The sequence below is a fragment of the Caenorhabditis briggsae genome, assembly GCF_000004555.2.
Source record: "Caenorhabditis briggsae complete genome, chrX, whole genome shotgun sequence".
NCBI classification, from domain to species: Eukaryota; Metazoa; Nematoda; class Chromadorea; order Rhabditida; family Rhabditidae; genus Caenorhabditis; species Caenorhabditis briggsae.
The window spans coordinates 413,442-439,942 of NC_013491.2; the positions used below are offsets into that span (position 1 = coordinate 413,442).

Sequence of the window (26,501 nt, forward strand, 5' to 3'; positions counted from 1 at the left end):
ACAAATAAAACAAAAACAAAAAACATGGTGTTCATAGATAAAGAAAACAGGTACAGTCATTTTACATCATACAAATGGGCACCATCGACTTTCCAGTAAGTTTTCGAGCAGTTCTATTTCATTCAACATTTTTCAGAAAGTTCCACAAACTCTGAAAGTTTTTTCCAAAGTTTATCCTGGAACAAGATTCATGTTCACCGGAAAATGCTCATCAAAAAACTTCTCATTGGCACTAGTCTCGTCCACAGAAATCGCTATTTTATTGGAGTTTGAAATAGAAAATGTCAACTTGATAAAAGCTAAATCTTTTTCCAATGAAAATTGGTCTATTGAGGTTGGTGGGGTATTCAGAAACGAACTATAAACACTGAAATTTCAGAAGCTTCTCAAAAACCCAATCCCATCAAATGGAGCGTTTTTCGTTCAGCTTGTAACATGCAGAAATTTCTTCGAAGTTTATTCGGGGGGTAGTCTTTTGCTTACTTTGGATTTTTTAGTGCCCCCTGAATCTATAACTGGGATACGATTAATGGGAGAAATGGAGATGTACCGAGTGGAAATGGAGCATCTATGAAAAGTTGCATAAAAATTGAACTATGTTGTACTTTTATTTCCAGTGTTCGGTATCTGAATAAATTGATTTTTTGCTAATTTTAAGACATTACTTTATGAACAACCAACCCCTCCCACCCCCACCTTCATTAAGGTGGCGCAGTAGCAAATACGAAAAATGCGGGTAAATGTTTCCTATACGATATTAATACAAGTGTCATATCACTCATGACAAACAAAAGATTAAAGATGTGCCGAAGTACTGTACACAGATACTTGTCTTTGTCGAAGAACATGATGAGGGTCAATGGGAAACCGACGAGCGATAATCTCCACATTTATATGTTTATTCGGCTTTTCTCGTCAAGAAGTATGATCATAATATGAGGAGTCGGAAGCTCTTCTATGATTTAAGCGTTGATGTTTTACTCTAGAGACATTCAATAATTTTTCATCACACTTTCAATATGATAAAATGCCTGAGTTGGCACATATCAATAACCGATAAGAATTGCCTCCTCCTCACTGGCTTGATTCGTCCCAGTGTTCTCCTGTTCAAACTATTTGCCTTGTTTCATTTTTGTAGGCAAACACCGGTTACTCTGTGAATGAATTGTCATGAATACACTGGTGAGCCAAGATCAGAACATTTGGTAGGGAATCAACGCATTAGTGCATCTTCTTCGATTACATACAAGAGAGTCAATCCCATTTGTAATTTGATACCGGGGGCAGGAAAACGATGCTCATCGCCATTTGTTGCCTATGAAAGTTATATAACAAATGATGGTCGTGACCTCGGTTGAACTGTCAACGAGGATTATAGCATGATCGATGACTTGTGAATATTTCTGAGTGTTTCACCAGATTATGAGTGTACCAGCAAGCTGGTGCGCCTTCGGCGCGATTCAATCTAGTTTTTTTAGGTTCGTAGCTTCGTTCTTCGCTTTTTCTAAAAGAGTCACGTAAATCTATTATGTTGACAGACGACACGAAGACGGACAGACTGCTCTAGCGTTTTATATATTAGGAAGATCTCACTTGGAATAATGAACTTCACAACATTCCACATTTTCAACCATTCAAATCAATAACCATATGATCTCCTAGATGACAAATGTTCAAAGTGAACCGACCAACCTGTGTTTATTTATCTTTTTCATCACTACTTTTTTCTACCGCAACCCTGCCACCCACCCATCGATACTTTTTCGCGCGTGCGGCAAGAATGCAAGGAAATCTAGATGTTGAAAACGACTAGACATCGATTCATCGAGTGCTTCTCCACTATTTGATCATTTGATGGAAAAGCATCACAATGAGATGAGTTGAGGGAGGGCGATGAGAAGAAAATTGATAGGAAATCGAGAGCATCAACTACAATTGGTTGATTCTTGTCGGTTGTTGCTGTTACTGCTGCGATAAATACACAGACAGACCGCCGATTGATATAATGCTTTGGATGATACCGTAATTAAATCGTGTTTGACAAGAAAAGAAGCGGAAAATATATGAGCAACTGATTTGCAGTTAGGAAGGAATCGGAGACAAACATTTGAAAAAGATCATTTGAAAAGTGAAGTGATCATCAAATTGAGGTATCTCGATAAATGACAGGAATACATTTTATGGATGTACAAGTTCGAACCACATTCCATTTGAACATAAATACTTGAAATTATATAAAATAGCATTGATAATTTCTCGACCCGTTTTTCCTTATTTAAAAAAAGCTAGGTTATTGGATTCAAAATGTTTCAGAAATTATCTTTTCAAGTATTTTATGTTATACATCATGTTTTGGAGGAATGAGCCATGAATTCAAGAGTCGTTGAAGTATAAACTGACTAAAATGATTCCATTGTTTTTTTGTTTTTTTCCTATCGTTATTTCTCGACTACCAAAAAGGAAACTTATCCAGTGATGTTCTTTCATGTTTTGTGAGTTGATTCCCATTCTTGTCGGGTCATGCTTAACTGGACATCCGATACCAGCAATTAGTGTCGGAATCAGAATAGACACTATTTGCTCGATGTGCTTCTCCATTCTTACACTCTCTATCCCCGCGTCCCAACTACCGTACTCCCGCCCCTTCTTGTATGTCAAAGAGTGGCTATTGCTTTCATTGCTCTTTCTTCACATTACCACTATTAATTGAAGCTCCACAAGCGATTGGTGGTTGTAAATAACTTTTAAACATGGATCAAAAATTTTTAATTTCTACTCTGTTACAAGACATATCTATATCACCGGTATGGTTAATATGTGTCATGTTCGCTTTATGTAATTATTCAGGAAACCAAAGAAACAACAGTTAAGTCTCCTTCTGAATCACCCATCCCAACCGGCAGTGAATGTTCCTTAAATGACTCTTCCGACGCTAATCCAGACCATAAAATAGATTCAACAAGTTTGTTAAAATTCTATTAATCTGTTAATGTATGGTTTTTTTTCAAAAACAATAGATGGAACTGCAGACTTCAATCCATGGGCGTATGTCAGCCAGCAGATAGCTGCACAGCTAACACAACCAGGAATAAACCGACCCGGGGTTCCTGGACAAGTACCAATCTTAAACAGTAAGTGATGGTACATTGAAACCGGTCCCAAATGTTTCTGAACGAGGCGTTTTGGAAGTAATGGAAAATTAGATTTTTAGTTACTATGTACATCTTTGTTCTGAGAGTAATGTTTTTTTCATACTGAAAAGAATTTAATTTCGAAAACTGCGGAAAATTGTTGCTGCGAAACTTCTCGGAGTTTAGTCACCAGTTTAATAGTGTTTTTCATTAGATCCCGCTTACCGAAGTTCTACCACAACTTTCCAAATAGATAAATGAAATTTTCAAAACTATATTTGATTATGAAAATATCGGTGAGCTAGAAAATACTTCACTTTTGTTAAAGGTACTCTTTTGTTGCTACTCACTCCTTATTAACCTTGTCTGGTCAATTTCTTTGTTTCAAGTGACATCCATTTTCAAAACTACGATTTTATCAGGGCTTGCAGGAATATACAGAACTGAAACAATTAGCGATAATTTATAATTTCCTTGTTATTCTATTTTGTAATTGTTCATGAGGTTTAGACCTTTCTCAATGAGTATATATTACTATTGAAAACAAATACCTTACCTTGTTCTCATAAAGGGATTAGCAATCATAACTAACAATTGGATTATAGGTAGCTAATCAAATTAGTTGAGTAAACAGTCTGAGAGGATTTATCATGGGTGGATAACCCATGTTTCAGCAAATATTTTTTTTCTAGTTAGGGAAAAAAAATTATCGAAAAAATCAATCGGTGTTCGTTTTTGTTACAGTGAACGGCAGTCAACATATGGGAAATATGTGGGACCCGCGAATTTCCTGGCTTTATCCATATATGAACAAGTCTCCACAAAAAAGGAAAGGAGGGCAAATCAGGTAAATCTTTGTGAAAATTTTCATAGGTATTGAAAAAATAAATTTTCAGGTTTACCAATGAACAAACTGATGCTCTGGAACATAAGTTTGATAGTCACAAGTATTTGAGTCCCCAAGAACGGAAAAAACTTGCAAAGTCATTGAGTCTCAGTGAACGACAGGTAAATTTTTGTGTTTGTAATGATTAATAATATTATTTTGTTCTTTTTTACGAATGTTTCCCTCCAAAAATGAACTTTCGTTTTTGAAAGAAAAAATCACATGAAGTTTGCTTCAAGGATCTCCAGATCAAAACTGACAGCCCTCCGTCACTTCTCATCTCAAAATAACAATAATAAATCCATCAAAGTAGGAAAAAAAAGAAGCTGGAGCCAAGCGTCGTGCATTAACTGAAAGTGGCCATAAACCAAAGACGTAGAAAACGTAGAAAATCTAGTCCGTAGAAAATCTGGTCCAATACATGTTATTAAAAATATCCTCATTAGTGTCACTAATCTCTGACATTCTAGGTCAAGACCTGGTTCCAAAACAGACGTGCCAAATGGCGTCGTGTACGTAAGGATGGCGAAGATGAAGATGAGATGCCAAATGGAGCGTCAGCAAGAAGCCTCGGGCAGTTACAGTCTTCAAACCCCTATTTACATTGTTAACACACGAGATGTATTTTTCATATAATTGTCACAACCCAGCTTTCCTCTGAACATTGTCGCAATCAGCGTATTCAACAGTTGATCTTATCCTCAAGCAGATTTCAGTTATTTACTATCTATTTTATTTCCTCGTTGCTTTTTCATTCATAAAATAATAAAAAAGAAAATCTGACTTGTGTTATCTCTTGGTGGTTTACTTGACTCAAATCATTTTTTTTTAAATTTGAGATCAGAAGATTTGAAGTGACTACAATCAGAGAGGAAACGAATTCTAAAAGTAGATCAATTTAGATCAAATGATGTTTTCGTAGTTAAAAATGGAAATACATAACCAACTACAGAAAACAGGTGAAATATAAAGGAGCCCCATTAACTTCGAAATTTTATTGTGCCCAGGGCAACGTTATCCATTTTGTAAAAACTTATTCAGTTTTCTATTCTTGAGTTCTCACGAAATTGAGTAAATTCAAGTGTCCCCTACAAATATGTCATATTTCGTTGCTTCAGACATGCCTGTGTCATCTGATTGTTAGTTTGTTATGTACTTTTTTGACATTTACTGAATCCCTAATTATAATGCCGTCTTTGATCACCAAATATGTAAAAAAAAACAACAATGTGTGTTGTTGCCCGTTCTAATCAACAAACACGTTCATAAACTTTTCATTGAACTTCCCACAAAAAAAGTATAATCCAGTTAACGGGGGCTTCCAATTTCTAGAGGAATCGGATAATCGGTTAGAATGAGATTTAGAAGTGTGTCTTATTTCTTTCCGGTTGAGGGTGGAGGATTACGGCAGATCTAAAGACCAACAAAACGTGGATTGAAAATGCTGACAGATTTCGAAGTACACAAAAAAAAGTTTAATACTATTTTCATGTGTAAGGTACTTTTAATCTCGACGATTCCGCTTTCACCCCTCAAAAATTCCGATTCTTTGTTATTACATTCAGACTATGTTCAGATAATAGAGTGTTTACTATAAATTCGTTTTTCTTCAGAATTACGAAAATCCGCTGTCTTCTGGTAGTCGAACAAATGACTGTCAAAAAATTAAATTGTTGAGTTCTTTGAAAATGTATTTCAGAAAAGATTTAAGATAACTGACATATAACAATTTGTACTGTGCTTGACAAATGTCATACTCACCGGAGACAATATTGTTTTAAAACCACAATTTGTGAACCCTCAAAATATATTTTTTGTTCTTAAATTTTTTTCAGGTGAGACACAACACCTCTCAATTCTCTAGGACTTTGTAAAGTTTCAAAAAGTTTAATATGAAAGCAAACAGAGATTGTATAGAGAGAACAACCTTCTTCCTATCGAATTACCACAGTAGCAGAAGTAAATTTCCACCTTTCAAATCATCGATTGAGATTTTAATCGTCTCATTTATTTTCTCAACCATTATAGAAGTTCAAAAAAAACTTCACCTTTCCCCGTACTAGAATTGTTTTAATTCTCCAAGATTTCAATATTGTCCCGTATACTAGATTTATTTAGTAAAACACAAAGCAAAATTAGGTTGATATAAACTTTGATAAAGGGTGAATTATGAAAGACCCGACGTCCAAACTATCATAGCTTTTTAATTTTGCTTACCATTGTGGCAACGATCGGGCCTTCTTGAAAACAAGGATAAACCACGTTCTGAAAAATACTATTTTTGTTTTCTAGAGCGTCCCCCTTTGATTCATAAATTAGTCACCGCATTTTCTTTAAAAAAGGGCTCTTGGGCTGTCTAGGTGAATTCATTTGATTCTTGAGATTCTAGGAAAACCTTATTCACGAAAATTGCCTCTCAGACAACGGAGTGAAGAGAAATTTCCAGGCGGACGTCAGATCTATAGCAGCTATTCTTATGCTTTCCACTTGTCCTTAAGTTCGGAATCTGTAATTTAAGTTTCGTTTTTGTAGTTGTGTATGTTGACCTTTCCATCACAAATCAAAGTTTTTCGAAAACTGGTAGAGATTTTTGAATTCTCAAAGAGTTTCCACCAGTAAACTTTGTGAAATCAAAGAAGTCATGAAAACTTATGTGACAAAAAAATGGCCAAATGTTCGAGAGCCAGTGACGTACTTGTTCACGGTGCACATCGTTATTTCCCGGTGATAAAACTTAATATCCCATAATATTCAAGACCCTGGTGAGCACAAAACGCCCCACCTGAACCAAAAAGTCAGTTTCTATGTTCTTTCATTCGGTGAGATTTTATTTTTATCCTACCACGAGAGACTTATCAATGACTCCATGCGCAACAACTCGATGAAACGAGGTCTAAGAGCATTTTCCCTCCCGCGTGTTTTGTTTTTTGATCTGTTCTCTGAAACACCCTGAAGCAGAATGGGGAGTGAGAATCCATACCTCGTCAAATTGAAGCCCCTCCCACTTTTAATTTTTTTTCTTAGATTGAGGATTAAGCTATGTTCCGGAACTTCAAAACTCCGCCCATCACTATTTCACTCTTTCTTAAAACTGACAGCCCATAAAACGTTTTGACCTCTTCTAAAAGACATCGGAGGATGAAGGCATCTTTTTTCTTTTGTTGAGGAAGTGACGGCACGAAAAAAAGCTCGTAACCTTCTCTGAAAAGGGCGCCCATTTTTTTCATTACGATTCGGCCTTACATCCCACGAATCTTGTACATTTCCATTATTTCGCATTTCGTATCGTGAATTCAATTAAATTTTTTTCTGATATTCGTTCCAAAATTTAATCCTTTATCCAATCCAAATTTCAGTATAAAAATGAGTTAAAATCAAGAAAAATGTATTTCATATTTTCAAGCGTCACGTTTTTAGGTCCACCCACCATCTCTCAACCTCTTGAATTCAAACCAATGAATATTGTCTTTGACACTCCATTATTTTGAAGTTGACTCTCTGACTTTTCTGACTTCCTCCGCTCAAAAAGCATTGTGACGTATACCTCGTTTGGTTTTCTCGTTTTCAATCCGTTTCCACATTGACCCATTGCGTTGAACCTGGCACATCCCGGCCACACCTTCAAGCCTAAAGCATCCAGTGATCATACTTTCCATATTTGCATAGACGCTTCTTAGTTACTTATCCCCTTACTTTCAATGATTGATCCTATTATCATATTCAGAGAACCTTCCGAAATGAATTCCAAATGCGTCCTTGCCGTCCTGGTTCTGATTTCATTGCCACTCGGCACGCCAGCTATGAGTCTTGTAAGTAAAATCGCTAGTTTTCCGAAAACGATTGTGCTCAATTTTTATAGAAGCGTCACTACCGTAGGCCGGTTTGCGAGCCATCGCAATCGTGCTCGTACAGTTACCAGCAGTTCACTTTCGAACTCTGCGACTGTCCACAGGCCGAGTCTTGCCCAATGGGTAATGGAGTTCAATTAAAAGGAATCACTTATCAGGTAAGTCTAATTATTATAAATTTGAAAAACTGTGAATAATTTAGAAAAACTGAAAACACCACAAAAAAGTTTTTGACACTTGAGTTGTTTCTGAATCAAAATTTCAAAAGTTGTATGCTCCCACTTTCCACATCGTACTAATTGAATTAATCTATATGAGGGGGGTGCTCTCCTAAGATCAGACTTTGATCGTTAAAAAATTCTTTTCGTTTTGGTTTTCAGAGAATTGAAAAAAAAACACGAATACATAGTTTGTTTTTCTCAGAAATAAATAACACCAGGAACAATTATTTAGGGCAAAACTATAAAACATAAATAACTGGCGACGAGACAATCCGAAAAGCCGTGCTTATGAGTTTCAGTTCATTCTTATTTTGGGCGTCTTGAGCCGTGAAGTTTGAAAGGAAACGTCATTCTGGAAGAAGTTTTCTTTAGATAAGAAGTTTGCTTTCAACTCGGAATTTTCGTGATTTAAGCTCTTTTCCAAATCATTCATAAGTCGTCGTTGGGAAGTTAAATGAACAATAAGCTGATGTGTCACTAAGAAGTGAAGTTTTATAATTTCAGTTCTGTGGATCCCGAGAATTGCCAGTATGCGCTCCTCATGAAATCGCTGCTGAGATTAACAATTTGCAAACTTCGATCTACTGCGTTTGTCCATTCGAAAAAATATATGTTAAGCAGAAGGAATTGCCGATAAACAAAGTTAACGTGAAATACGTGTGTCAGGAAGTGAGTTTATTTTTTTGATACATCCAGCGCCACAAATCGTTGTGACAAATTTTTCGAAGACGAATTATGTCAAAAATTCTATACGACCCCGCGAGATATTCTGAATGTCTGATCTTTCATGACGAAATGAATACCAAAAATGAAAAAGATATTGTTAGGCTCAACCGGAAAATGAATGGGAATCGAGATCGGTGGCCACAAAGATGTCAATCACGTATTCTGTCACGTTAGGTATAGTGTACCGAGTGAAAAAAAAGCTTGATAAATTACACACTACTAATTTGACACTAACTCGTCTTTTGTTCCTTTGTGTTTATGTTTGCCTCATCTCGTTCGGTTTTGAAATTACATTAATAATTCCCGCGGATGTATTCTCATGACGAGTTTGGAATCCTTAACCCAGAGATGTTGTTGAAGATGAGAGGGATAATGAGCTTTCTTTTTATGAAATATTCTCATTCTTTCAGAAAGAAATGTGCGAGGCCGGACAGATATGCGGAGCTGGAAATCATATTGTTGGAATCAAGTAAGTAAGGGACAAAGAATCATAATGTAACAAGGCTCAAACTTCAGAATAACGCTTTGAGAAAGAAACATTTCAAAGATTATTGTCTTTTTTTTTAGGTCCTTCTGTCAATGCGTCGACAATCTCAAATGCCAAATCTCCATGCCAAACGTCTTCAATCCCCTCGTTATCCAGAACGCCACTTGTCAATCCGTCTAGGTGACCCCCCTTACCCATTTTTCGTGTCGTTTCAAAAACCACAGAAAACCATGTACACTGATAATGCTTATACCGCCTTAAATTCACCTGATTTCTTTACAAGATCTGCATAATTTGAAACGTGTTAACCATACTCACTTCTCTTATTCCGAACTAGTCACTCTCTAGCTAGTCCTATTCCTACTTTTCAGCTGTTAATCAATACTGTAAAAATTTCTGTAAGCACCTTGAACTGTTGTGTATTATTTTTGTACATATTTCAGTAGGACGCTTAATAGTGAGAGAATTTCAGAGTTTTCCCATCCTTGCCCAATACCTTTTGTATGTATTTTTCTATTCGCCTCGTCCTCGTTGACCCAAATTGGACGACATTTTCCTGTTTTTCAAAAGGCAGAAATTGATCATGAATCGAACAAAATAAAATTTTGTCAATCTGTGAATCTTCATAAAATTCCATAACACGAAAAGAAGCTAAGAACAGCCACGTAATAAGGAAGTCGTTATTTTATATTGCATCACATCATCAGAATGAGTGTTTTATCCGTATTTTCTGAAGAAGCTTTTACATTAAAAATCCAGCCCAGAGATCATCAGGAAGGTGTTTTCATAGTGTTTGTGGTTTGGATGAATACAGGAAAAACCAGTAAAAATTGAACATGTCGGTTTTCCGTATTCCCATGGTTTCAATCATACATGAGGGAACTTTTGGAAATTTTGTCAAAAATTTTTTCGCGACCATATATAAAAAAATTTTTGCGACCATCGTCCAAAAAAAAAGGTCGGCGTTTTTAAAATATTAAATTACAAAAACACTATCACTTCCAAACATGTTCCTCGAACCTGCCTTACAGCAAGCTAACGCTTTATCCACAACGCCACGACAGACTCTTTCACCTTTCCCTCTCAACGCATACACAACACTATCACAGTTGCGCACGCAAGAGAGGCAGGTGGTTGCCAGTTGCGGTGATCAAAATTGATAAATATGCTCGCGTTTTTCTCCTTTCGACTCACGCGCGCACTCAACGCGTTGACGGTGCAAGATGATGAGAACTGTATGACCGAGGCCGAATCGAGGTGGCAAATCGATTTCAAACGATTTAGAATAAAAAATGGATCAGGTTTGCAAAAAAATGCGAGCATATATCTCAATTTTGAACACCGAAACTGAGTTTCGGAAACTCTTTCAGTATCAGAAGACGATAAAAACTATTTTCTTGTCTCATCTGACCGCTGCCATCCGTATAGAGCTTATTAAAATTTATACAAAGTGAATAATACGTTTAAAAATTGAGGAAAATTTTTTGAAACAAATTTTGTGCATCTCATAACCTTGATTTTGAATTGTTTGAGACAAGTTTACATCTTTTCAAGCAGATCAGCCATTAAACCATTTTATTTCCACTTTTTGAAATATTTCGATTTTTTATTCACTTTTCGAGTTCTAACGCTTTCCACTACTCTACTAATCACTTTCAAAGCATAATGTTTGTGATTTCTTCCATTTTTATTGAAAAAAGAAAATTTGCGGCCGTTTTTCCGCCGCCGCGCCGCCGGCGTTCATTTTTCCCAGCCCTGGCCTCGGTTATAGTTTTTCATCATATTCTGTCGGGTTACTGTGGCTATTTCCGAAATTCAATTTCGGCGTTCAAAATTGATAAAAATGCTCGCTTTTTTGCAAACCTGATTCATTTTCAATTTTAAATCGGTTGCAATCACTTTGCAACCTCGATTCAGCCTTGGTCATGGAGCTTTTCGTCATCTTTTGATGGGTTACTGTACATTATATTTTCAGCGTATGAAGCAGTTCAACGTATGAATTTGATATTTCAACATGCATTTTTTTGGGAAATTTTATTTTCGACTTTATTTCCGAATTTGAGCTGTCAATTTCCAGCAATACCACTTTTTTAAAAAGTACATCATTGCATTTAACAGATTTGTCAAACTAATCAAGAATTCCAAAAAAAAATTTTCACTCAACGAAAATTCGCGACCAAAAATTTCCGAAATGTGTTCATGTATGATTTCAATTTTTTTATAGAACGATAATTACGCGGAACTGGCAGACACAAGAATGGGACAATTCATGATACTCTAAAACAATCCGAAACAAAAAACAAAATTTCGTGAGCATTTTTTTTTTTCAGACCATTATAAATAATAAATGTTTTAAAAATATGAAACAAATAATGATTAATGAGGCGCTCGAAATCGGCAAAAACTGTGCTTTTCATTGACTGAACTATTTCATTTGGAATAACTGTCGTTTTAACTTTTGTGTGATGTTTTCTTCAAATATTTAATTCTTCAAAAAATGCATTCCAGCAAATTTCAAAAATGAAACGAGAGGCGCCCGTTGACTAGTCGATTCGAGCCATGAAACCCGATGAAAACTTTCGCCATCGGGTATCCAGACGAGAGAAAAAGGGAGAGATACGCCCGTTGGCTTTACACAGGTTTCGTCTTAAGAGCATCCAAGAAAACGGGATGAGGCAAGAGATCACTGCGATCAGAGAGACTGAGACACTCTTGGCTCTCGGAGCACCACACTTCTGCCTCTATTCACAGGAAAAATCTCTCTCTGAGCTCTCTTCAACAATCCTCCTACTCTTTTATCTATTGTATTCGGAATTGTTTTTTTCCTTTTCGCTTTGTTACTGTATTTTTTTAAATTTCCATTGTTTTTATGTTACATTGTTTCTTCCTTGAAAAATCTGAGTTTTATTCAAAGTGTTGAATATTCTGACATATCGAGTAACACTAGGACTATTTTCTTCGGATATCAAACATGTCAAAGGAGAAGTACAGTCTCTTTTTTCAAACAATCAATTCATTTTTTTCTAACATACCATTTTGAAACATTTTCATCATGCGACTTTGGCATTCTTCATCAAAAAGCGGTATCCGAGTGAGCAAATTCTCTAAGCACCACTCGTATCCAATCTCAAACAGAAAAAAAAATCTTTTTTTCTATCTGTATATCTATCTGTACATCTCCCTTCAATCGGTGACTCTGTTTTCTTCTTTTATCAATGTTTTTTACTATATGCCAATTTGAAAGTATGCAGTTAATGTTGCATTTCAGAAGACTTGGATAATGAGTGAAAGTGAAGATGTGAATATAGGTTTGAGCTCAGAACACCATGGGAAATCGAAAGTAGACGATGCAGGGTTGGCTAACGGAATACCAGTAAGTTGTTAGATCAAACCTGTGGCATAAAATAAAAACCATCAGGGAAAATATTAAAAACATATTTTGAAAAAAGTATGATTCTTTAGATTTTCTTAGTTTCTCAGTTTGATTTTTTTTATATTGATGGAGAAAAAAAACCCAATGGTAGTTTCAATTCAGGAAAGTTGATTTTGCAACGCTAAAACAAATTTCATCATAACTTGAACCTTTATCCGAGTGAGAAGAAAAAAATCAGGCTCAGAAATTCATATATTCAGAAAATGTCTGGCACGTCATCAGCCTTGATCGAAGAAGGATTGTCCTTGTTAAACTTGAAATCCTCGCTGAGTCCAAACGTTCGACCAGTCAGTCCGGATTTATTGGAACGTGCTACTCCAAGTCCTGATTTCGGACTTTCTTCTCATACGTAAGTTGTTATTGACGTGTAGTGCAGATGGCGGAAAAGTTTTGTTGAGAAACGTTTGTGTGTGTCCGTGCGTACAACAAAAATAAGTTGTTACACTGACCCCGTGAAGTCGCTTAGCAAATGTTCATCAGAAGATTGTAAAGAAATAAACAGATGCAATGAAAAACTTTTTATTAATAGAATCTATATTCAGGCTTAGAAATTATATTGAGGTTAAGCTTAAAACGAGAATTCAGCGTTTATTTCTCTTCGATTCCTTTTTCGAATGATCTAAAGACTTTAATCAACCGTGCAAGCATTTTTTTACCAAAACTTTTGTGAAGTGCATTTGCTTTTCTCATTTTTCTTCATCTCCCGCAATCTCGAGAAAACATTTGAAGGAAGTTTTACAGAAACGCGAAAAAGTCACACGAGAAAGAGAAGGGAGTTAGAGGAGATGCGTGTGTGTGTGGGGATCCGAGTACTCATAGTAGGCAAACACTGTTAGCTTGAGAAATAGTTGACTTTTGCGTGGGCTGTTCCAAGATCTCTTCTTGCGCTTACTGTCCTCACAAACACTGCGGCAACAAAAATTGATTTGTTTCCTTGACGGAAGAAGTTTATTGGCGGAATTTTATAGGATGAACACTGAAATAAAAACATATGAAATACAAAAATGCCGTTTTTCAGACTTGCGAAAGTCAGAACTCCAAAGTTCAAGAGAATAGACTTTGATGACAGACTTGAAGATTTGAATCCAAACAAGCCGGCATGGAAATCATGGCAAGAAAACATCAAAGATTCTTACAACAAGGTGAATTCTAACAATTCGATGATACATTATGAAGATTGATAGAGGAAAATTTGAATTTTTCTACGTTTACTGTTACTCTAATTCTGTGACATTTATGTTTTCAGGCAAAAGTGAGTGCTGAGAAAAAACGCGAAGAAAATGAATTCATGGAGAACATGATGCTGGGACGACCACGTCCAATTCGTGGAGAGAGTCCATACAGAAACTTGTCTATGGAAACAGGATTCATTCCATCAGTCCGGTAAAAACCATACTTCTTTATTAAAAAAACACAAAACAATATTGAAGAGATGACAAACGCAAATCCAAGTATTTATTTGAAAATTTGAATAAAAGAAAAAAAAAGTGATTGAAACTTTTATGTAAATTGAAAAATGTTTTGAAAAAATTCACGTTGGCACGAACAAAATCCAATTCAATATTTTTAAACACTTTTAATTAGAATAGCTTCTTTCAGCAGCGATTCACCTAGAATTTATCGACTGTCTCTTTTATTTTTGAACTACTACCTTCTTAAATCAAAGAAAATTTTAATTGCTGAAAATATGAAATTAAATGACTGTTTGCCTTCTTTTCACGATTTTTTCATACCATTTCTTTTATTAGATCCCGTAGCAGTGTGATGGGTCCATCATTAGCTGATCGCTCTCGTTTGGCAACTTCTTCGTCATATTCAAACATGTTCAACGGTAAATTCGGCATTTTCATCTGTTTATTTAATACTTTATTCTTGCAAACAGCTGGATCTGGACCATATGCAGCGCCAGCTCTGAGCATTTCTCAAGGAATCGAATCGAGATATGAGGAAAGAGCAAACAATGTCGAGCTAATGTAAAGAATATAATTCAATCTTGCAAACTGTAAAACTATTTCTGAATTTTTAGGCTTCTTAAAACAGCATCACTACCGGAACGCTATAAAACTATCACAACTCGTGAGTTCCGAAAGGCCCCAGACCCGTCTGCCGGAAGCTATTCAGAGAAAGATGACTATGATTTTTCGGTATGTCATTAGATCTGCATTCAAAATTTTCAAAACCTTATTTAAGCATTACACAACCGCTCGTCCTTATTACTCTCGTCCAAATCGAGATGATCCAGACTATTTTGATTTTGATCTCCAACATTCTGTTGATATGTTTAAACGTCCAGAAGGAAAATACACGCCAAGAAGGTGAGAGTTTCTCTCAAACATTTAAATGAATTCTGAATTTCAGACCGCAAGAATGGGAGAACAAACTGATTTCTGAATCTGCTTCGAAAGGTACTGCACCACTTTCCGGACACATGTTCACAAAGGTATGGTTAATTCTATGAAAAATACATTAAAATTGTTTTTTTCTCAGCCTGATGTTGATTGGAGAAACAATGGAACTTCATATTTGAGCGCAGCTCTCCGTACCCCAAAATTCTGGGAACAAAGATTTGAGAACATTGGAAAACATGTTAGAGACAGCAACCCTATCAGTTTGGAGAGCATCAACAGGTTCGACGGCAGAATTTATTTTCTCTATGTTAACAAAAATTGAAATATTGAAAAAATCTTTGTTGCCTTTGATGTGTCGAATCTTTGGTCTGAGTCGGTGATTCGTTACTTTTCAATATGTTTTTGTTTTTGTCCTGTCCTATAATTCTGTTTCAGACGGATACGTACACTTCAAGATATCAGAGCGTAAGAACTAATTTTTTCTATGTTCGGTACTAACTTTATGTTTTACTAACCCTTCGAAAATTAGGCGTCAAATCGGACGTTGTCGGACAAAATATTTAAAAAAACTGATAGTGAGAGATGCCAAAATCTTGCCTAGGAAAATTTAAAGCATACTTGCAACGGGCCTTTTTCAGAATTTTCAAGGCCCGGATTTTCGGAAAAAAATTTTCTGTCTTTCAAAAATATTTTTGGGGTCAACAGAAAAAAATGGACGATTTTTCTAATAAGAAAAACATTTTTTCAAGATAAGAGTATTCATAAAAAATAGTTCTTTCACAAAAAAATTTGAAAAAATTTCTGAAATTTCAAAATTTCTTTTCAAATTTGGAGAACCCAGACCCGCTGGGCCGGGCCGAGGAGTCACGGGCCGGGTCCTGATTTTGCAAGTATGATTTAAAGTCTTACCTATCGTAATTAATCCTTCATGTTGTTTTTTTTTCTAACACATTATTTCAACAAAACATATTTGCACAATATCGAAAATTTCCAGAAACCGTCCAGTTACTAGCCGCTTCACCGATTATCAAGATCCAGATTACGACGATTATGAGGATCCGTTGGACGATTGAATTTTCAATGATTGAAAGCGAAGAACATGATTTGTTTTCTTCTCATCTTACATTGTCATGTTGTCTGCCCAAGACAACAATAATGTACGAATTTTTTTGTTTTTCTTTAGATTTTTTGAACTCAACTATAACCGCCAATTATCTACACCGGATACAAAAAAAACAAGTCTTTTTCTGTCTTTTTTCACTTCTAGCTTTCGTATACAAATAGTTAGTTTTTTTCAACTTTAAAATTGTGTTTCATATGTCCTAACATGCTGAAATTCAGAGCATTGATATTTCATGATTCATTTTTTCAGCTTTTGAATCTATCACCATGGAAATTTCAAAGCTAGCAATCCCCAATAACTCACAAAACTTTATACACCATTACAATTTTTGTCAGTGGACGTTACTCAACAAACGAGTACATCTCATATTATTCATATGCACACAAAATTAATCTTTGCTTCAAAAAACTTTAAAAATCCCCCATTTTAGTCGCGTGTATAGCATTGATTTTTCACAACAAACAATTATTTTCTAACATACACCCAATAAACCTTTTCCATGTCTTTTTTGACATATCAATGGTTCGTGCATATTCTCTTCTTTGTATTATAAATAAAAATTTTACTAGACATTTTGCTTTTAATTGTGGTTTCTTAAACGTGTCGTGAATTGAAATATTTTAGAAGTTTCATGTTTCGGGGGCGAGACGTTATATAACTTTAGCTAAACAATAAAAAAATGTATATTGTGACGTAGAAAACACATGTGATGTGATTTTATACGAAAGATGAGTTTATTTGTGCTGTTTTATTGTAATTTTTGTAGTTAAAAGAAAACGCTATATACAACTACTCAATTAGGAACAGGAAATTCATTTTTTATGGGCTGATATTATCTACCAGGAACTGAAACGTTGGTCAAACTCTCCTGATTGATCTCCAAAGCTCTGGCTTGCTTGAAAGTATGAGTTTTGTAAAAATCGCACAGAGAACCTGAACAAAAATCGAATGAGCTCATTTTTACTTTTCCACAAATCCCATGGTGGATTCTTGTCGTAACCTGAGTAGTTTGTAACTCATGACCTCTGCAAAAAACTTTAGGTTTTTCCAGTGTTTCAATTATTTTTTCAATTTATTTTTTGCCGTTGTTAGCTGATAGAATCTGTGTAATAGCATTAAGTTGACTGAGGCTGTCACAATGCGACAATCCCATTTGAAGTTCTGTTTCTTCCTAATCGTTTTGTGAAAAAAAGACACGTTTTGTTAAACTTTTTTTTGAGCAAACTGAATCTCAGCAAACCTCGTTTGAAAAAAATAGCAATTGTATAATTTGTAATATTGTTTATTCGTAAGCACGGTCTCCCCAGCTCTCGATATGAACTGCAAGCTTTTTCTCAGCGGAGCGCGGTTGCGCCCGGGGAAATTTTTTTTGGAAATTTTGTACTGAAAAACCGGATTTCAGTAAAAATTTTTCATTTTTCGACAATTTTTTTTTCCAATTTTCCGCCCATAAAAATTGTTTGACAGACTAAAACACACATTTTAAGTACAAAAGCAGTTAGTTCCGACAAAAAATGGGAGAGGAGATCGACTTTGAAGAATTTTTAAAAAAATCGCAGTATTTTTTCTCACCGCGAGAGATTTTAGCGGATAATAGCTTGAAACACTTAAAAATAGAGTCTTCACAATAATTCAACAAAATAAATTCTTAAAACACCGAACAATTTGAGAATTTTTCGGTTTTCGAAAAATGCTTTAAAGTCGATCTCCTCTCTCATTTTTTGTCGGAACTATCTGCTTTTGTACTTAAAATGTGTGTTTTGGCCTGTAAAACAATTCGTATGGACGAAAAATTGGAAAAATTGTCGAAAAATGAAAACATTTCCCTGAAAACCGGTTTTTCAGTACAACATTTTGCAAAAAAAATTCCCCCGGGCGCAACCGCGCTCCGCTGAGAAGAAATCTCGCAGTTCATATCGAGAGCTGGGGAGACTGTGGTAAGTTTGAAATATAGTAATCAACATAAGTTTTGAAAGTGATTACCTTAGTTTTCAGGTATGATAGATTCTGAATTTGAATCAATCAGTTTGTACCGCAGTTGCCTTTCTAAATACAAACTATTTTTCGATAATCACATTCATTCAAATTTTTTGTGTTGCTTCTCAGTTTTCAAGTCCAACCCTCATCCAAAATTGTTTTATTAACATTTCGCTGTTTTACCTCGTTTCTGTTCTAATATTTGATTTGGTGAGAGAATCGGCAGTACTGCAGAATGCAAACGTTTGTCATAGTCGCTGTGAACTTGAAAAAAAACTCGCGTAAGCGCGAAGTAGAGCGGGAGATGACGGAAGAACGAAGATTCAGAGTAGTTACATACAGAAAAACGAAAAGATAAAGATGGGAAACAGAGTGAAAGATAAAAGTGGATGTGCTTATCGGTTAAAAGTAGAAAGCTCTTGAAACCTACTTGAGGACGGTACGGTGGCGCAAGCCAAGGGGTGCTTACTTACTTACCATCAAGTACTTCTACCTCCTACCATTTCCTACCACTTGTCCATACCCATTTTTTCTCACTAAATCCTACTTGCAAAGAGTCACATTTAGTACCGTTCTCATTTTTCCTTTATTCACTTTCGAAAAAATCTCAGACTTCTACGAGTTTCGATTACCTTTCAGATTATCAAAACGTATATTATTAGCGTTCAGATCGAAATGCGGTTCCTCGCTGTTCTTTTAGTACCACTTGTTCTTGCCGAAATATGCCCCATGGAGAAGCACGCCATCTGCAACAGTGGACACTTGGCTTGCGTCTGCTCCGTCATTCAAGAAGATGTAAGAGCTTTTATCGAACTATTTTCCGATTGACCAAAACGTTTTCAGGAAGCCCCAGTTCCAGAAATCTCTTGCAACGCTCTCATTGCTAGAGACTTGGAGACTGGAAATTTCCCAGTTGTGTCTGTTGAGTTCAACTTGAAAAATTCTGCCGAAGCACTTGAAGATTTCCCAGAAGAAGCCTTTAGAGACAAAATATCGTCTTCACTCCGCGTTGATGAAGTGCAATTGTTTTTAAGAGAAAAATATTTTGGTTAATTTCAGGAAGATATCGTTATTCTCCGTGCCAGTTGCTTAGGAGAGGAAGACAGTATCACAATTCAATTTGTTATTCAGAAGAAGGTGAAGTCTTCAAAATGTTACTTCATCTTGTTAGCTTTTCATTCCAGGACACCAACTCGAGTGCGTTGCCATTTGCTATCGAAGATCTTATTGATGCCGAATCAATCACAACCAGAATGAAGGCCATGGGACACCTTGATCAGATTGCCAATCTTGATGTTGATACGATCGAATTCGTAAGTATCGGGGCAAAAACAGTTCAAAATATGACTTGAGCGTAGATAGAGACTGATATTTTTATTTACCTGTTCAGGCTTTTAAACGAATAGAGTAGGTTATGTTATCAAAATTTTGCGGCTCTTTTCGACTATAGCAGGACATTGCACCACTCATTCGGCTATTGTACCACTCATTTGCCATAAACAGCGCCAATTTTGCTGACTAGGTGTTAATCGAGGTTTCCTGTCGAACAAGTATTGCAATTTAATTTCCATTAAATTTCTTCGGAGTTTCACTTCAAAGATGTGATTCACTGCAAAATCATCTTCAAACTAAAAATGATGCACATTAGAAGAACGAAACTGCTTTATGGAGAATTTGACACGAGGCGATTGATTGTATTCACGAAAATTAGCTCAAATTAACGATATAGTTGTGTAAAATAATTGATTGTTCCTGTACAAAAAATTTTGAATTCCGCGGTTTTTAAAACTTAAAATTACTTGTATTACCTACCGAGAGGATTTTATGACGTCATTTTTAGTACGCTTGAAAATTAGGGTCTGAAAAAAACATTAACTGCTTGCTAAAATAATAACAAAGACCACGTGGCTAAGTGAAAATCATACTACCTGTTTGTACCTTTTGTTATTAGGAGAGTGTTCCTTGTTTTGGAGTCGATAGTGTAAATTCACGCAAGTAGCTGAATCACATGATGGTTGTTAACAGCTGGACAATTACACTGAGGAACAGAGAGTATGAGGAAGAAAAACACAATAGCACACAACTTTTATTTCTTAAAAAATGAGAAAAACTAAGTGAAGTTGGTTACAGCTGTGTTACAACATGTGAATATGAACCAAGCGAAAAAAAATCTATGAGAAAGGGACTAGTTTTCTTTTTAATGAACATTTCCACGGAAACATTTTTTACAGACTGAAGAGTTGGTCGATTTGGAATTCAACCCAAGCAACCTTGAGCTCATTTTCAAGGCTATCCTTCTCGGATTAACTTTTGGATTTTTCTTCTTCCTCGGTGTCTGGAAGTTGATGAAAAAGGGTTACGAATACACTGATGATCTTCAAAAGGCATAAATTTTAATATTCCTTGCATTTCACAATTTTCTTTCTTTTTTTCGATACGAATTATGTTTCCTTCCGCATTTTTCTGTTTGTCTCGACTCCCCGATTTCAAAGCTAATTCTTTCGAAAACTCTCTCGTTGTTTTTGTTTTTCTCCCTCTTTCTTCGCCCTCCAAAAAATGAATGTCATGTTATCGTTTTTATTTCAAGAGACCCAAAAACTAGAATGTCAGTGTGGACTATCAAAGGAATCGGTATGAACATTTCAATCACAGAATTTTAAAGAATTTGGCATCTCGAAAATTTTTGGGCGTAAATGTTAAATGCAGAAAAAAATGTACAAAATAAATTGAATATGTATTGTGTGAAACCTGTGATTTGAATGTGGTCGAGATCACTATACCGAAAATTGCATTTGCTGTCAACCTTGTGTAAAGTAGAAGACGAGGAAATTCTGGAAACGTTTTCATGATTCGAATTGTTTAAGTAATTATTAACTTCAAGTTAAAACGAATTCGTCATTTCATTGAAATTTAGGTAGGACTAGTCAAATTGAGCAAATTGATTTCGAAAGATGGCAGGAAAAGTTTAACGACAGCATTTTATTCATTTTTTCTTTTTCCCCTTCAAAAAGAAGATAGCTCAATTGCTCACGTTTTTTGTCTTGATGTTCTCCTCGCTTTGTTTTTCTCGGTTTGTTCTGCTTTTTCACCTTTGCGAGAAAACAGGCAAAATTTATATTTGCTTTTGGTCTACTAGCTCAGATGTCATTGAAAAACAATGAAGAATGCACTCACTCATCCAGACGAAGTACTCCGATTGTCAAGAGTTTTATCGCGTGACGATTTTCGAAACGTGTTGGTGATCCACTTGAGCACACCGCGCTTCTTTTTTGTGTCCTCTTCGTCGATATCTCCTGATTCTTCATCATTATCTTCCAAATTAGTGTTACTATTTGATTTTGAGCTACTTTTGGTAGTGGAAGCTCTCCCCGATATGACGCTCGACGATTCGCTATAAAAGTTATGCCTCAGATAGATGTATTCACTCGAAAGAAATTCAGTAGAAATTCCAGAACAGAACTAATCAGAAATGTTTGTTTCATTCAAATACATTTCAAAAAAATTCTCCTCATCCAAAATTACTCACCTCCGACTATGGCTAATAATTTTATGCGACGTGGGTTGCTCAGTCAATTCAACTCCTTCTTGGATCGCCGTAAGCGTAGATTTCCTCGACATCATCGACTTTGGCGGACTGCGTGGAGCACTTTTCGCGGCCGCCATCACTTGTTTGTTCCGACTAGTCGACGGCCGTTGTGAAATGTTTCCAGCAGAAACCACAGATCGTGGCTTGATTGGCACAAGCCTGTCAATGGTGCTCGCCGAGCTCTGAATTTGTTGGAAGTGGTCAAGAGATTGAGCACGACTTCGAACATTTTTCACCGGCACTTTATGGGTTGGGAACAACCGCATATCCTTGGTAATAATGGGGGCAAGCATATTTGATGTACGAAGCCAGGATTAGCGGGAAGAAGGAGGTCGAAATCCGAGAACTAAACAAGGTGAGTAGATTTTCGAAAAAAAAAAAATAGAAATAGAAGTATTGCAAATGACAAGGTTGAAAACGCTCCCGGAGGAAATGAGCAACAAGGAAAAGTTATTTCGAAAGACACTGAAAATGAGAGAGTGAACAACGAACACTCTAAACTTTGTTGTGGAATTGGAGAAGAAATAGAAAAAAAATAGGAGGGTGTTTTGGAAGAGGGAAAAGAAGAGGTGGTGGCGATCAAGGGTGAGACGACGAGAGCGCACACGACGACGGAGAAGAGGAGGAGAAGTCGACCACGAGACTGCAAGAGACCAGAGGACTCTTCTCTTCTTTCGTTTCAGAGGAGGCATGCCGACGAGACAATTCTGGCTCATGCCTACAAACACACATAGGCACATAGGCATAGGCACACTCCTTCTTGTTTTGCACATACATACACTCAGAGAGACGCTATTATTCTGAGCGGCCTCTTTATTTCTTATTAGCCTACATGACGGATAAATAACGTGCATGACAATCAAAATGAGCTAATGAGTAAAAACAAGTTGTTATCAAAATGAATAGCAAAAAGTTTCTGAACATATCTGTAAAAGGGACATGAGGAAAACTTTAAAATGGCGGAAATGACGTCAGGCGAATTTTGGGAATCATATCAACCTCTAAATGAAAGCACAATATGCGATTTACGTTCGGAACATTACCTTGTCTTTTTATATTTCAAATAGTTACATTAACACAAAATGAAAACACAGAACACATTTCAGAACTGTTTGATGTATTCTATCAACAAAAAAAATAAAACTGTTTTTATTGTACTACGTTGAGAACTAGTTGTTTAAAACCAGAATTTTCAATAAATTTCTGTTCAACCGTGACTTCGTAAGAATCTGTTTTGGAGCCAAATGCAAAAAATTATGCGACATTTAAAGATTATCGTGCGAAAACAAAAATTTTGAAAAAAAAACTGTTCATTATGATTATGTTTATGTTGCACTTCCCACTTGTTTCGTTCCATGATATGAGCAATTGAGATATTATGTGTGCGCAAAGAGTGTCAAAACAACAAAGCTTTAGGAAAAAGACTAATGAAAAAGTGCCGCACCTCCGGAGTTGTTTGTCCAAGACGCCTTTCTATAAAACTGAACCGTTATCGGCAAAATCCGTTTGAATTTCTTATTCGCACCATGATACACCGCTTGTTGTTTTGGTGCTTAAGTCTTGGCACTTTTTTCTTTATTCAAACTGTATATTCTAAAAAGATTAACTTCGACAAAGCTTACAAAAGTGTAATGTATGGTAAGAATGAAATAGTTCAGAAAAAGTAACATAATCATTTTTTAGCAAGTTTTCTGAAAGCCGAGTTCAACTATAGTTCATTTTTAAAAAGGGCGGATCATACTGCTGAGCGATACGTTCCGTTTCAAGATACCAGCAACGACACTTTTTTCAAAATAGGAATGTGAGTTTCGAAATAATGAAGAACTAGGGCGGTTGATTTTTTATAGCCTTCATAAAAGTCAATTAGAGAATTACACAAAAATCAGAATGGAGGATCAATTAGGATCGCTGAAAAATAAACCTTGGATGCCAGTAAACGAAATTCGAGAGGAATTTGCAAATTGTGCATTATTGAAGTTTGGCTCATTCAGCGAACATGATTTTAAGGTACACTGCAGGCCTGTGCGGCAACAAATTGCCGATTGCCGAAATTGCCGGAATTGCCGATTTTTTGTTGCCGATTTGCCGTTGCCAAATTGCCGTTGCCGATTTTGACAAAAAAATGTCGGCGATTTCGGCAACTGAATTTTTTTTTGAGTTTAGAGATTTTCACAGTTTTTTTAGTCAAAAAAATGATATTGAAGTTCGAAAAATCAAATTTTAAACACCATCATCCCTCAGAGTGAATTTTAGAAGAAATGTGTCTCAATAATCATCAAAAATACTTGCATCGGATCTTAAAATGAGCTTCAAATTTGTGAGCATAGGAGAAAAATAGATATCATGAGTCACAACTCATCAAAAAATTATCCAATCTGTCTCAAATCTCTAGGGTACGTGTGTCGTGAGTTGCCTAACAAGTTGAGCGCACTATTTTCAAAACTCACAATCGGAACAAATATTTTCAACCATTGGAATACCCTCTATTGCTAAAAAGAAATAATTTGCATAAAAAATGTGGCCTTGAGTTGCCAATTTTTGTAATTACTTTTTTAAGGAACTTATGAAACACATTTTCTGTAGTTCTGAGCCTGATAGAAGCATTTTCAGGCGAGTTACGTATTGATTTTACTAAAAAAGACGCCAAACTTTTATTGCCGAAAATTGCCGAAAGTTGCCGAAATTGCCGAAATTTTTTTTGGCAAATTGCCGAGTGGCCGAATTACCGAAAAAATTTTGTTGCCGCACAGGCCTGGTACACTGAGACGGTTTTTGGGTGTCCTATTCAGACACCCTCTATTTTTGACGTCATTCCACCTTCTAGATTTCGAATATTTTAGTATGACAAAGGAATGTACGGATGGATGAACATCATGAAATTTTCATGTGCTTTCGTCGATGATCAATTCTTGGTTTTTGCGATGGCGTTCACAAGAACTAGATTCCGTCTGAAACAAGTGATATTAAAAAGACAGAATACGTGAGCCGCTGTTCTTTCTCAGACTTAATAATTCGTTTTGTTCAGACACTGGGCAACATCTGGGCGTAGTCTGATAACAAGAGACGTTCAAAAAATAACAGAAGTATTCACAATCAGATTCGCACTTTTTGTTAATGAGAAAATAGAAGACGAGTTTCGTAAACATCAGGTTTCTTTGAAAAGTGTCGATGGTAAGTTTATCAATTAAAATTTCGATGTCAATCAGGGCTGGGATTGTACGTTTACGGTTTTTACGGATTTTATGGATTTCAAGGCATTTTAAGACAGCCGTAAAATTTTACGGACCTCCGTAAAATTATATCAGTGAAACCGTAAAACTTGCAAAAATTGACTGTTTCTGGCAAACAAAATTTTTTTTTGTCGAAATTTCGGATAAATACCGAAAAAATCGGCAAAAGCTAACTTGAAAAGCATAATGACCTAATAGCCGTGGGCTAAAAATCCTCGTCCCTATTAGTAACATTTAGACTCAAATCATTTTTAACGTCATTTTTTGGGAGTTTTGAGATTTTTTGGTGATACAAGTATGAAAACTTATAACTTCTGAATTATTGAATTGAAAGTTTGCGAAAAAACTTGAAATAGCGCTAAACTCGGGCTTAAAAAGAGGTTTTTATCGCTAAAAACATCCATTGCAAATGTTCCGATTTTTACGGATTTCACGGAATTTTACAAATTTTAATCCCGTAAATTTTACGTTTCCGTTAAAGAATCCTTTAAAAAATATTTTACGCCCAGCCCTGGTGTTAATGTGCTTTTTCAGGAAACCCAATGCTTCTCAAAAATGAGACCTTCGAGGAACTTGCAGTGGCTTATGGCCGTCTCCGAAAGCATATCAAACTGTCAGATAGCCGAGGGCACACATTTAGCACTCTGGCATTTGGTGTAATTTGAAAAGTCTCTCTTGTGTAGAAATTATGATTTTTTTCTAGATAAAGTCACGTATCATGATGACATCACCTAGCAATGCTCCACAAGCAGTGGAAGCAATTTCCGATGAGTTGAGTGATGCGCCTCTGAAAGTATTAGATACATGTCATAAAGATATATGTACATATGATCATATGGTAAGTTTGATAAACACAAATTTTATTGCTATTCAAACTTTTAGAAAAACGGCACTTTCAATCCAAAAACAGAAACTATCACATATGCCAAGGAGAACGCATTCATACATACTGTTCACCCAAGATACTCTGTAATTGCTTATCAAAAGTCAAAACCATATTTTACATTCGAAACTATGAAAAGGAAAACAGCAACAGGAATCATGTTAGTTTCAATCCCCTCTATACAGAATCAAAAACCAAAAAGTGTTTTTTTTTTTTAATTCGATGTTTCAGCGATATCAAGCAGAATTTGGACACTAAAGCCAAAAACCTCTGGTCTTCTCTTTTGGATCAACAATTCACATTAGCCATTCACGTCCACAACCAAGAATTATTCCCATTCGACAAGTTTTTCATGACTCTAGATCAGAGGGATTGAAAAAAACATCCAGTTTAGAAGATTTCTATGATGAACGGGAAAATATATTCATAATATTTAATTGTTGTTGTATTTTCAAATATTTATTGAACTTCTTTTGAAAAATAAATGAATATTGCTTATGGAATACATAAAGTACAAATACAAATCGAATTGCTTGGGAATGGTAATGGATTGATGAAAAAGTTTTTGTCAATGAGGTTGCATTCAGGTAAAGGATTTTGTAAACTTTCGAGTACATACTAC

The 26,501-nt window shown here is 35.8% G+C and overlaps 8 protein-coding genes across 8 annotated transcripts; 7 read left to right on the plus strand and 1 right to left on the minus strand.

Annotated features, from left to right (window-relative positions):
* Positions 1 to 74: 74 nt before the first annotated feature.
* On the plus strand, positions 75 to 574 carry CBG27391 (the record flags this gene model as incomplete). Its single annotated transcript, XM_045238713.1, has 3 exons — positions 75 to 95; positions 137 to 334; positions 380 to 574. 3 exons carry the CDS (start codon positions 75 to 77, stop codon positions 572 to 574), a joined length of 414 nt encoding a protein of 137 aa, XP_045098754.1.
* A 2,415-nt stretch (positions 575 to 2,989) lies between these two features.
* Cbr-pha-2 lies at positions 2,990 to 4,628 on the plus strand (the record flags this gene model as incomplete). Its single annotated transcript, XM_045238714.1, has 5 exons — positions 2,990 to 3,043; positions 3,385 to 3,558; positions 3,824 to 3,978; positions 4,028 to 4,139; positions 4,488 to 4,628. The coding sequence occupies 5 exons, from the start codon at positions 2,990 to 2,992 to the stop codon at positions 4,626 to 4,628; spliced, it is 636 nt and encodes a 211-aa protein (XP_045093687.1).
* A 3,126-nt stretch (positions 4,629 to 7,754) lies between these two features.
* On the plus strand, positions 7,755 to 9,479 carry CBG08139 (the record flags this gene model as incomplete). The annotated part of the gene is made up of 5 exons (XM_002643221.1): positions 7,755 to 7,826; positions 7,877 to 8,023; positions 8,591 to 8,755; positions 9,223 to 9,281; positions 9,380 to 9,479. 5 exons carry the CDS (start codon positions 7,755 to 7,757, stop codon positions 9,477 to 9,479), a joined length of 543 nt encoding a protein of 180 aa, XP_002643267.1.
* Positions 9,480 to 12,935: 3,456 nt separating this feature from the next.
* Cbr-unc-96 lies at positions 12,936 to 16,153 on the plus strand (the record flags this gene model as incomplete). Its single annotated transcript, XM_045238715.1, has 10 exons — positions 12,936 to 13,081; positions 13,104 to 13,142; positions 13,751 to 13,874; positions 13,979 to 14,115; positions 14,481 to 14,705; positions 14,759 to 14,876; positions 14,923 to 15,047; positions 15,091 to 15,172; positions 15,220 to 15,359; positions 16,075 to 16,153. The coding sequence occupies 10 exons, from the start codon at positions 12,936 to 12,938 to the stop codon at positions 16,151 to 16,153; spliced, it is 1,215 nt and encodes a 404-aa protein (XP_045093688.1).
* A 1,029-nt stretch (positions 16,154 to 17,182) lies between these two features.
* CBG27392 lies at positions 17,183 to 17,834 on the plus strand (the record flags this gene model as incomplete). The annotated part of the gene is made up of 3 exons (XM_045238716.1): positions 17,183 to 17,198; positions 17,333 to 17,385; positions 17,706 to 17,834. The coding sequence occupies 3 exons, from the start codon at positions 17,183 to 17,185 to the stop codon at positions 17,832 to 17,834; spliced, it is 198 nt and encodes a 65-aa protein (XP_045098755.1).
* Positions 17,835 to 18,855: 1,021 nt separating this feature from the next.
* On the plus strand, positions 18,856 to 20,570 carry CBG08141 (the record flags this gene model as incomplete). The annotated part of the gene is made up of 5 exons (XM_002643223.1): positions 18,856 to 18,975; positions 19,024 to 19,197; positions 19,240 to 19,317; positions 19,365 to 19,493; positions 20,412 to 20,570. The coding sequence occupies 5 exons, from the start codon at positions 18,856 to 18,858 to the stop codon at positions 20,568 to 20,570; spliced, it is 660 nt and encodes a 219-aa protein (XP_002643269.1).
* A 784-nt stretch (positions 20,571 to 21,354) lies between these two features.
* On the minus strand, positions 21,355 to 22,059 carry CBG08142 (the record flags this gene model as incomplete). The annotated part of the gene is made up of 2 exons (XM_002643224.2): positions 21,355 to 21,571; positions 21,707 to 22,059. The coding sequence occupies 2 exons, from the start codon at positions 22,057 to 22,059 to the stop codon at positions 21,355 to 21,357; spliced, it is 570 nt and encodes a 189-aa protein (XP_002643270.2).
* A 1,134-nt stretch (positions 22,060 to 23,193) lies between these two features.
* CBG08143 lies at positions 23,194 to 26,255 on the plus strand (the record flags this gene model as incomplete). The annotated part of the gene is made up of 9 exons (XM_045238717.1): positions 23,194 to 23,404; positions 23,450 to 23,567; positions 23,614 to 23,773; positions 24,607 to 24,746; positions 24,792 to 24,937; positions 25,531 to 25,652; positions 25,700 to 25,834; positions 25,879 to 26,039; positions 26,111 to 26,255. The coding sequence occupies 9 exons, from the start codon at positions 23,194 to 23,196 to the stop codon at positions 26,253 to 26,255; spliced, it is 1,338 nt and encodes a 445-aa protein (XP_045093689.1).
* Positions 26,256 to 26,501: the final 246 nt, after the last annotated feature.